This window comes from Argentina silus, assembly GCF_951799395.1.
Source record: "Argentina silus genome assembly, chromosome: X".
NCBI classification, from domain to species: domain Eukaryota; kingdom Metazoa; phylum Chordata; class Actinopteri; order Argentiniformes; family Argentinidae; genus Argentina; species Argentina silus.
The window spans coordinates 1760228-1772399 of NC_139653.1; the positions used below are offsets into that span (position 1 = coordinate 1760228).

Genomic DNA, 12172 nt, shown 5'->3' on the forward strand with positions numbered 1-12172 from the left:
AGTGAGTGAGTGAGTGAGTGAGTGAGTGAGTGAGTGAGTGAGTGTGTGTGTTCAGTGGGTATTGAGAGTCTCACCGTCACACTGGTCCCTAGCCTGGGAGGCCCTGAAGCCTGGCCCACAGCTGCAGATAAAGGAGCCCTCTGTGTTCTGGCAGTGGCCCCGGGTACACACCTGCTCGTCCTGGCACTCATCAACATCTGCGGGGACATAACCATCAATTAACACCTGCATGCAAAACCATCACACACATCAAAGGGTCTACAAAACAGGGTCCACACATCCGTATGACAGACAGCATGATGGAGCATGGTGGGATGTGTCCCTCAAGTGACATCCAACATGATTCATTCGCACAGAATGAGCATGATGTCTAACTTTCTAAATACTGGGATTCTTTCAATAACCCATGAATTGAATAAACTTATGTGATTTAATGCTACAAGTGTGTTGACTGAGTATTAAAAATGCCTAAGGTGCAAATGCCTGTGAGGTGTTTGTGATGTGCAGTACTTTATAATCATGTCTTGGAGCAAGGTAAGTGATTAAGTAAGTAGAGTAAGAGACTTCTTCTAATTTTTTAGACCAGAGGGCAAGACACCAGAGATATTGATATGGCGTGTTGGAAATATACGAAGAGATACTGATAATGCAGCAACCTTTAATCTTGAATGTTTTCATAGAACAAAACAGCCCCTGGGTGAATATTGAAATTCCATAATTTATTCAACACGACCCAATAGCTTCACTGTGGGCACTATGGCCCTCTGTAAAGGTCACTATGGCCCTCTGTAAAGGTCACTATGGCCCTCTGTAAAGGTCACTATGGCCCTCTGTAAAGGTCATCCCATTCCTGAATAACTACATGTGTGCTAAGGCCTCCATCTTAAGCAAGGCTCCTTGTGACTTGCATAAAAGACATGTTGGGGAAAAAAAGTTGGTGAAGTGAATGGTGAGAAGAGAGAGTCATTAATTATGCCACATATACAAATAGTTCCCAAACAAACTAGTGATTATGAGTTAGGCACTTTCCTTTTACAGCACTAGGTCTTTGCAGCTATTATGCTGTTTATATTTATGAGCATTCTAGTAGATTCTAACAAGCATCTTATTCCATAAGGACTAAAAGGGAGTTTAAGAAGAGTCTCTAAGCTATAATATCATCCCACACAGTCCCCTAAGTCATTCAGGAACTGGGTAGAGCTAGTTTTAGGATGTCTGTCTATCAAGTCAATGTGCTACCTTCACACGATTGGCCATCCAAGCTAAGCATGAATCCGTCATCACACGAGCAAACAAAGTGTCCCTCGAAGTTGGAGCACCTTCCATTGGCGCAAGTCAGTGGGTCCAGGCATTCGTCTACATCTACAGGCAAATAAAGGACAGATAATCACGTCAAAGTCATAGTTCACAGTTTTACGACTTATCATTAAATGGTTTCTTACCTTTGATTAACGTTTTTTTCCTGGCTTTTACAATACTTCCAAGATAAGGAACCATCTATTCAAGTTGTAAAATAGCAAACTATCCCCTTAATATTTTGGATAAGAAATTAGTACAACCGCATGGACAACAGGGATAAATACCAAACTAGTTTAGCATGAACTATCTAAGTATCTACAGTAAAGCAGTTAGTTCCTCCAGTACAACTTTCTGTCAGTCTAATGCTCCTAAGGTGTCCCCATCAGATTGGCTGTTTCACTCACACATCTGCAGGGCAGGCTGGGTTATTGGTGCTATAATGGGACTATCTGGGCTCTGTCACATATAATTGTTTCCTATTCCATCACTATGCATTGCCCTGCCCACTCCAGTGTGGCTTGGCGGGGCTAGGGTGGTGTGTGTGGGATCAATCACAACCTCACTGCTAAGAAGCCCGGACCACATGCAACATGTAGACTTTCTGTAAGTACCTACCCTGTGGGTCTGTATACAGTATGGTGGCTTATTCAAAAGTTTAACAGGGTTGTTTCCTGGAGTGCTCTCCATGCAACCATGTATGTTCACAGTTGATCACGGTTGATCATGGTTAAACATGGTTACACATTTTCCCAATAAATTCATACTGTAATTGGATGATAGCAACTGTTTTATGCTGTTTTATCCTATGATTGTTTTTAAAAATATGATAAAATATTCCAGAAGCAGGGAAATAAAAGGGAAACAAAATATTGCTGGGGAATACCATGTATTCTAGACTTGTATCTATGGATCGTATACAGAGAGATATGAATAGCTAAACTTTTAGCAGGTGGCAACAGCACTGTACATGCCCAACAGCAAGTATGTTAGGGCAAACCATTATCATTTTAAGTGCAGGGTAACATCATCTTAGACATGTTAATTACTGATTATCATCACACTAAATACTCCTGCTTGCACCCGAAAGAGAAAGAGAGTCAGTGAGGCTCGGAGTTACTGGGGAAACCCTGGTCTTAGCTCCATAATAAAGAGATGGGGTGGGGACGAGCCAATGTCGACACCAGCCCCAGGATAAAGCACACACCTAACAGCGCACACAGACATTAGCGCAGAACACACAAAGAGGCGGAAAGCTTCAAATCTCATCGCCTTTTTCCAGCTCACACAGATTTGTGGAATGAATCTGAGCCAAAAGCCACTCCTATCATTTGGATGCTCATGAAAGATAATATCCGATGAAGGATAATGTACTCATGTGTCTGATGAAAGATAATGCACTCATGTGTCTGGTGAAAGATAATGCACTCATGTGTCTGATGAAGGATAATGTACTCATGTGTCTCATACCAACACACTGGCCTCCTTCGCCCTGGAAGCCCTCTGGGCAGGGGTCACATTCATATGACCCTTGGAGGTTGATGCACATGCCAGACGGGCACACACCCCTGTCCAGACACTCATTCACATCTACGAGAGAGAGAGAGAGAGAGAGAGAGAGAGAGAGAGAGAGAGAGAGAGAGAGAGAAAGGGAGATAAAGGGAGAGAAAGGGAGAGAAAGACAGAGAGGAGTAGAAAGGGAGAGAAAGAGAGAGAGACATCAGTCAACATAGTTTTGGCATTTTTTTATATAGTCCTATTCCTTACTTCGAGGAAAGAATAAGAGATTATGAACATATTATATCATTGAATTAATTCTACTGTATACCATAATGCTGTTATAATAAGGTAAATGAAGCCACAAAACCCCTAAAATTGTTTATTGTCTTCTGCCCTCAAAAGCTCACAAATGGGAACCCAGCTGTGTGTGTGAGGAGCCTGTGGGTGTCCAGTACCTTCACACTGGCCTGTAGGGGCCATCCTGTAGCCAGAGTCACAGTGGCGGCAGGTGAATGAGCCCAGAGTGTTGACACAGAAGCCATCCCCGGGACAGACGTGAGGGTTCACACACTCGTCCACGTCTGGGTGGGGTGGGGGGCAAGATAGAGGGAGAGGGAGAAGGAAATTGAGAGGGAGAGCAAGAAAAAGATAGAAAGGGAGAAAAGGAACGATGTGAAGAAATCATAGGGGTCATTTTATTGGCCCCACATTTGTGTCTGTGTCTCCAGAATAATAATTCATTTTTTGGTACCTATCCCAACCCATTAAACACTCAAGCAGAACAACTTTGAAAGAAAAATGAACAGAGTAGAAACATTGTTTGGAGCTGTGTCATTTCTGTTTTACAAACCTGCAAAACATAACTCCTCCAATATCAACAAGGGAGGAGAAAGTTCAGGCCAAAGTGATGGAATCTGTGGATCAGAGCCAGACCATACTGTACTGAACCTGTGCCAGATTTCTATTTTATCTAGATTTTCTATATTCAGTATTTGTGTAATATCCAGACATTTATGACTATAATAGAAAAACAATAGAGTTCTTCAAACTATGCCTGCAATGGCTGACAGAGAAAAACTGGTTTCAAAGACATCCAATCCCTATGTTCCATCTCTATAAAAAATGTTACTGAGTTGCCTGTTTTTCTGCTATTCTTAATAATAGATAAATTACTCATATCCACATATAAATCCTTCATAAACAGTCATAAATGATGTCTTCCCATTACATTCTCAGATGTTTGAGTGTCTCACTACAGTTATGGGGAGATAATCACCGGCCTTTTGCCCCCACAAACCTAATTTTGTGTTATTTTGCGGAGCAGGGAAGCTCTCTTGAAACACCAGAAACCACCTAATCACAGTGTTGCTGGTATTTATATCCCAGGATGGGAAGGATGATGGTTCAGACCATTAATGGAGAATAATCCAGAGAGGAAAAGGGGGAAAAAAAGGAGGGGAAAAATAAAAGAAAGAAAAACACCCAAATGACTCTATTCAAATGTGTGCTGCTGCTCTGATAGGCAACACATGTACAGTAGAAGCTTCTTCTGTATTCAGTACTAGGACGTGTGTGTGTGTGTGTGTGTGTGTGTGTGTGTGTGTGTGTGTGTGTGTGTGTGTGTGTGTGTGTGTGTATGTGTGTGTGTGTGTGTGTGTGTGTGTGTGTGTGTGTCTGCGTGCAGGTGCATCATGTGCATTGGTGTATGTGTCTGTGCGTGTCTGTATGCGTGTGTTTGTGCAACAAGATTGAAATGGCTTTACCAATGCAACTTGTTCCCTCCTCATCAGCCATGAAGCCAGTTCGGCACACACACAGGAAGCTCCCGGGTGTGTTCCTGCATCGGCCGTTGGAGCACAGCGACGGGGTCTCCAGACATTCGTCAACATCTGTTACCATACAGATCATGGTAAAGCACACGGGATGGAACAGGAGTTACATTGCTTTGGAACATCCTGACATGTTAACTTAACAGGGCCCCCTATCTCAACTGTTAGAAACTGAATTCCCTCATGTCATCTCCTCCTCTCCTCCACTCGCTTTCTTCTCAAAAAAAGGATTTCGAGGAGAATATCTAAAGGGAGGAACGTAGATCTTCTCCGCTAACACGTTTTGAGTAGGACGCGAGTGGTGGACGGAGGAGAGGATGCGAGGATGCGAGGAATCGAGTTTCTAACAGTTGAGAAAGGGCCAAAGCCTATCCCATTTGATTCTCAGGGGGCTCATTTGAAGAGTGTAATGAGAGCCATCTCCATTCCCATTGGCCAGATAGGTGGACCGTTGACCCCTGACCTCTTACCTACACAGGTGGTGTGTGTCTCATCCATTTGGTAGCCCTCGTCACAGATGCAAGTGTAACCCTCCACCTCGTTGTAGCAGATGCCCGGTCCGCAGAGGCGAGGGTTCACCTGGCACTCATCCACCTCTGGCCAAGAGAGAGGAAAAGAGAGAAGGGGGGAGGATACACATACACACACGTGCACACACACGTGCACACACACACACACACACACACACACACACACATAATGATGATTACAGTGAGGCAAGCATAATCATGATCTCTCATAATCACTGTCTCTCAAGCATAATCATTACATTTTTGGTGCTCATGTCAAACCTCTCAGAACGTGAGAGTGAGAGAGTCGGGATTTCATACTTGCAAATGCCCCTTCCTCTCCCTAGCTGATAGTCTCATCTAAATCCATCTCATGACTGTTCAGTATGTGCATCAATCTAGCCATACTTTCTTGACAGAGGTCAATTCTGGGAAATAACCAAAGCAAAATTGTTTGGGAAAAAACCTGAAAAACTAAAACCTTTCCATAAAGAGGACATCAGAATCAGGATCAGAACTCCATGGGAAGTAAAGAAAATGAATGGGGTTTTAAATGAACAGTAATACATTGGCTAGCTTGAGCCCATGTCATTACATCAAAAGACATACAGACAGAATATATTACTTGTGGAAATGGTCGTCAATATGTCGGCGGGCTCAAGAGCACATTAACTATGCATTATGCTTCCCTGAAGTATGCCTTTGTTAATGACTGGTCCTCCTCAGAGAAGACCATGCCAGTAGGGTGGAATACAAATAATGATTACATTATTACATAAATATTGAGTATTAAAACAGGTGGCTTCTTCTTCTTTCTTTATTCTATATTCTTTATAGTGTCAGATCTGATGATGCAATAAAGAACAACCAAACTATTTAATAGAGGATATACTAGAAAAACCGAATAATGATGAACGGCTCAAATATCAGAAGAGAATCCAAAACAGGGCTCCTAGGGCTACCAGTCAGACTTCCATCCAGCTAGAGAATGACCAGCAAAGCACAGAGGAGGGAAGTGTCTAATCGCGGCAAGGACGACCAGATGATAAAAAAAAAAGAGCGAGGCAAAAAGAGATGCAATTATGCAGCCTAGTTTACGCAGTGTCTGTCATCAGCAAGCCTCATAACATTTCTGTGGGCTCTTAATATGGTGTCACCTTTCTTGGACACCAGAACGTTAAAACGCAAGATGAGAAGAGGTCTGGGGGTTTGGATATCCGCCTAGCGCAAAAGAACCCAAAATACCCCTGCGGTCCTCTGATTGGTCCAAGAGCGTGTTTGTGGGCCTGGCAACAAAATAGTCCCCGCTCCCTTCTCTTTTCACACTCTTTTCTCTCTCTCTCTCTCTCACTATTCCCCCAGCTTCCTAAACAGCTTCCTAAACCCGGGAATCAAAATAAAAAACAGGTGGGTGTTGAAGAAGTTGTTGCCTAGCAATAGCCAATCAGTGGCCCAGCACCATGTCTCACTTAAGGAACCACGGTAAATCTAAACATGGGAGTCTAGAATAAAACAATATAAAGACCCAAATACCTTTCAATGAGGGTCAACAACAATAAAACATTACTTTATTTGGATTATTAAAAAGCCAGTTTGAACCCACAGTGATTATGTTGTTTGACTATATACCAATGTAGAAAGGGGACTGAGAGACGGAATGCTTCTATAGCCAGCTCCTTCATGGCACCATAGGATTCCTAAATATAGAAGAGCCCAGAATATTAATATATTAATAACAACAGGAGAAAACCCCACCAAGGACAAAGAGAGGAGGTCAGGGTACAAAGTTCCCAGTCTGCACAAATTCCTCTTATCTCTCTATTTTTGCTCCTGACCTGCAAGGAATTCAGATGCAGGGTTAAACACAAATAACTGTCCTTTAATGGGCGAGTGTGAGAGATAAAAGTGTGTGTGTGTTTGTGTGTGTGTGTGTGTGTGTGTGTGTGTGTGTGTGCGTGTAAAGAGGGCGGGATCAAGAATGTAGGATACTTCTATTACTGAATGAACTAGTCAGCTGTGCACTGAGCTCTTACCTGCTGACTGAGTGGGGGCGATGTCTTGCCCGGCATTAGAGGGGAGGATCTCCACTGGAGCAGGGGGGGATGTCCTCTCTACAACCTCTGAGAGACCAGGAGAAAGAGAGAGAGAGAAAGAGAGAGAGAGAAAGAGAGAGAGAGAAAGAGAGAGAGAGAAAGAGAGAGAGAGAAAGAGAGAGAGAAAGAGAGAGAGAGAGAGAGAGAGAGAGAGAGAGAGAGAGAGAGAGAGAGAGTGAGAGAAAGCGGAGAGTTTGATCAGAGTCAGATCTGCTGTGGACAGACTCTGAGATCACACTGAATGCAACATAGATAACATAATGACAGAAAATAGAAACCATCCTTGATTTCACAGTTTTAGAGGGACATGTAAATCAGTCATCAAGTATAGAACAAACAATATTTTCAGTTTCTAGTCTGTACTCATAGCACTCATATCCCTCATCAAAAACAACATTGTAGAGCAAAATTGTGTTGTGTGACCTGAACTACACCAGTAGAACACCCAAATACTACCATATAGTACTATCATTCAAAGTCACTAACGGGTCTCTCCTTCCCTGTAGATAATCCCTGAGTGAGGGTGAGAGCAACAGTGACAGAGGCAGCAGACAGACAGAGAGGCGAAAAGAGGACACAGGAGGCAGCAGAGGAGAGGACAGGAGAAGAGAGGGAAGGGAGTGGAACAGACGAGAGGAGAGGAGAGTGATGGGAGGGAGGGAGGGATGGAGGGAGTGGAGCAGAGGAGAGGAGAGGAGAGTGATGGGAGGGAGGGAGGGATGGAGGGAGTGGAGCAGAGGAGAGGAGAGGAGAGTGATGGGAGGGAGGGAGGGATGGAGGGAGTGGAGCAGAGGAGAGGAGAGGAGAGGAGAGGAGAGGAGAGGAGAGGAGAGTTGACACCTGGGTAGGCCGGGTCCATCCTCATGGTGGACACACCAGGAGAGAGCTGGGGCTGGCCGGGCTCAACTACTGGCCTATCACTAGTCTCTTCAATAACCAGCTCCTTGAAACAACAAAAGACAAACACAATATGGCTGTCAGGCTCCGAGAACGGGCTGATCCACAAGGGCATCGTCATGTGATCACTCAGCGAGCAAGCGCAGGCGTCATCATCATCTTGTTGGAATGGCTCTTGGCTCATGTCATGCGAACTGCGTGGCAACAGCAGTAAACAAGATGGAGGTCGGAGATCAGCTTGCATGGCAACTGAAGACAGAAAGGAGCTTGTAGGGCTTGTAGGGCAAGATGGTGGGAAGCAAATGTAGCAGAGAAGGAGTGTAGACCTAGGGTGCGTAGGTGAATCTATTCTATAGAATGTCAAAGTGGTCATTGGAGGTACAGTGTGCTTGTTCTTGGCTTGGGCCAAGCCCCTACTGTATTGGGTTCCTTGGGGAGAACCAGATCAAGAAAAGAAGAGCTTCCGAAATATGAATCTGTATCAGTGAAAATTCCAAACACAATACCATATCAGATGTTTGAGGTCTGACCTGCAGTTTGAAAAAGAGGCTGTGAAAACAAGCGCAAAGAGCAATGTCTTAGCAACTGACATTGGCACAGACAAAATATGTTTCTGTAGTGTCCCGGTATGTTTGTTGTGTCAGTGTGACTGCTCTTAGACTGGAAGCGTGGAGCGTTGATTTGCTCAAAGTCATGCAGTGATGATGCTGACTTCATGCATCAGCAGAGGTGAAGCTGCAGCTTCTGCAAATCACTGCCATGGAGGCAGAAAATGTGCTTCTTGCATGCAAAATAATTTTAGCTTTTCTTTTTGAATTATGGAAGAAACCAAACCTACCTGCTCAGGTGCATCTGTGACTACTGGCAATCGAAATAAAAAATAAGAAAACAAGATATATTTTTTTAAGGTCAAAAATAGGTGTGACCGATTGGAAACATTTACATAAAGTAGATAGATATACAAGACCTGCCTGTGCTTGAGTTTGTCACAGGAAAGTACATCATGTTCTTTTTATTTTTAGGACACAATTTACATTAGACTTCTTCTCCATTCAACATCCTCAGGCATTTCGGTACGTCAATAAACCTTTCTTGCTTTGGCCAATCATTCATAGGACTGCCTGTCACCTTCACACACTTTGGAATCATTTTAGCTATTCCCGACCCCTGTCGAAACATGATATTTTTCATAGCTGGGGGACAAAATGTTAATCAGGGAACAAGGACATTCCACTAAGACCTAATTTTAAATGCTGGACAAATCCCATGTCATAATTCAAAACCTGCCAATGTTTCTTTCCAGTATCCTTTATGGGGAGGTCATAAAAAAAAAAAAACACAACTACTGTCTCATATTGTTATGGATGACACTCTTCCATGACAACATTGGAGGAAAAAGCTCCCAGGGATCTTGGCTGGGCAGTGTCAGGGTGCAAGGCGCGACATTAGTCCTTATGGCACCCACACACTAATCTACACAGGTCTGGGCAGTGGCTCTGTTTCTCTCTGGCTGATAGTTTGTCTGAGCCTGTGCATTGGATCCTCTGCACTCAAGAGAAGTTTTAAGACATAATGTATGTTAAAATTTCTTCTCTCTCTCTCTCTCTCTCTCTCTCTCTCTCTCTCTCTCTCTCTCTCCCTCCCTCAGGATCCAGGGGTTTTTGGCAAGGCAAGGCGAGTGTGTGGATCCCCATCCTCATTTAGGGTGGAACTGAATAGATGTCAGGGTGAGAGATGTTTTGAAGACCCACTTACACGCACACAAACCTAAACAATCTGTGAGGGTGTTTTCATTGTGTGTGCTGGAACTGAGGGTACAATACATTCCAAACATCCAAAACAAAGCAAAGCACATCTGAAAGATGGCACATGACCCTGTGTGTTTTAATGCATGAAGCTAAGTCCTAAAGAACACTATACCTGAACTCTAAAAAGACCCTGGTAAGGTAACTGATCGACCTAAGAGTCATATATGGAGGAAAAACTCAATCAACAAACACTGAAGAAGGTGAATGCCGAAACACGTCTGTTCTTGACTTCTGCAGCAAATACGATAACTAATTTAAGAGTACTTCAAGTGAGTGCAGGTTTTTTCCTTCATATATGAGTATTCTTAACCATGCACCCGAAGAATTTGTTAAGATCAAGTTGAGCACGGCATTCCCAAACTTTACTAAGACCTATGACTGAAATAGTGGCGATAGTGTTCTGTACAGAAGCCAGGTGTGTGATGCTTACTCACCTGGCACAGAGGGGAGCTGTCTCTCTGTGACACTCAAGGCCTCCACTGGTCCCTCATTGGTCGGGAAGGGGAGAGGCGGGGCCACAGGCTCTTGGTATGTGATCATTGGCTTGTTGATAGTATCAGGTTGGCTGTGGTTGGGTGGTTTGGGTTTGTAAGGGCCCGTGACAGTGTAGCCCATCCCACCAGGGCAAATCTCTTTGAATGTGGCTAAACATTTTGGAAGAGAAACAAATCAATTCAGTACAAAAGCCTGGAAGAAAACCAGAAAGCACATTACATAATTTTGTGCAATTGATGAAATAATAGGCATAGGCCTTATTGGTCCTATCAAGATAAATTAACTGTTTGTATTGATTAGTACTATTATTATTATTTATTATTATTATTATTATACTTAGACTAGTATTATCTCTACCTTACACCCAAATTAAATGAACTCTGATTTTAGTTTTATCAGCTTCACTACATAAGCAGGTTACATGTTCTTGCATATCAGCCTCAGCCCTCTGGAGCCACACAGTACATAGAGCCTTAGTGTTGTCTCCTCTCATGGGGTTTTCTTATCCCACAGGAAGAGAAGGGGAAACACTGAAACTTGCCATTGGTGATAAAGACACTAAGTGTCACTAAGTCACACACTTGTCCCATTTGTGCAAATAGCATTTTCTAAGGATTTTATGATGGTATGCTGGAGGGGCAGCATCAAGGAAGGTGACACCAAGAGGCTGAACAAGCTTATTAGGGAAGCTGGTTCTGTCCTCTGTGTCACCCTGGACATTGTGGAGGAGGTGGCCAATAGGAGGATGAGGGCCAAACTCCTGGCCATCATGGACAATCCCTCCCATTCTCTACATGACACTGTGTAAGAGCAGAGAAGCTTGTTTAGCAACAGACTACTACAACCACGCTGCAGTGGTATAGGAGATATTTTCTGCCTGCCGCAATAAGACTACAACTCCTCCTCCGGCTGGCTTGATCGGGGTGATCAGAGTCAGGCTGGGGGATGTTAAATCACACTGGACTGTTCTTATTGTATATAATGTTTCAGATGTCTATTTTATTTGATTCTATTATTCTATTGTCACTTTATTTTGTTGTTGTTGTTTGTTTGTGAGCTGCTGCTGTAACACCTTAATTTCCCCTCCGGGATCAATAACGTATCTATCTATCTATCTATCTATCTATCTATCTATCTATCTATCTATCTATGTCAAGGCTTTTGTTGTGGGTCCCAAGGAATGAAAACAAAGTACCAATCATCATCGTTTCACACTCCAGAATCCACCTCTATGATAACATATCAGAATAGCACATGACAGAAGAATACAGTTGTAAACGCTAGACAGGTCTTCCCGTTTTAACCAACAAAACAATTCCAAATAGTTAGAATGTTCTAGAAGATGAAGTCTCCATCTGAGGTACTGTAGCCCTTGTCAGCCAACAGCAATTAAACCTTGGTCATGATAGTGAAAGAAATCACGATAATCAGTCTTAGTACTGTACTAATCCAGTTACAATTGCATCATCAAATATTCCCACAAACAAAAAAGGGGGGGTGGAAAAGAGACCTTAAAAAGCTTGTCCTCATACCAAGGTCTGTCATGAAATTATTCTACCTATCCCTCCTGCCCCAGTTTATTCCCAGATTAAAGGAGCACACGTCTCTTATTTGCTCTAAAACAGCTCTTAATCTTACCCAGAGACCTGTTCTTGCATGGTAAAAGATTGGCTTTCCAAGCAGTCATCCCCTCTAACTATGCCACACTCTCCTCCCCATAAAACCTACTAGACCACAATGGCAAC

At 43.3% G+C, this 12172-nt stretch overlaps 1 protein-coding gene across 3 annotated transcripts in view; it reads right to left on the minus strand.

The window, feature by feature from the left end:
* The window catches only part of ltbp1 (latent transforming growth factor beta binding protein 1), a 103831-nt gene that overhangs the window by 31557 nt on the left and 60102 nt on the right, over positions 1-12172 (minus strand). For all 3 annotated transcript variants that reach the window (XM_083694836.1, XM_083694837.1, XM_083694835.1), the window contains 10 exons: positions 10367-10576; positions 8963-8985; positions 8068-8170; positions 7168-7254; positions 5096-5221; positions 4560-4685; positions 3252-3377; positions 2767-2886; positions 1240-1362; positions 75-197 (listed from right to left, as the gene is read on the minus strand). In XM_083694836.1, coding sequence (XP_083550962.1) covers positions 75-197; positions 1240-1362; positions 2767-2886; positions 3252-3377; positions 4560-4685; positions 5096-5221; positions 7168-7254; positions 8068-8170; positions 8963-8985; positions 10367-10576 — 1167 coding nt within the window. The remainder of the gene's footprint in view (positions 1-74; positions 198-1239; positions 1363-2766; positions 2887-3251; positions 3378-4559; positions 4686-5095; positions 5222-7167; positions 7255-8067; positions 8171-8962; positions 8986-10366; positions 10577-12172) is intronic.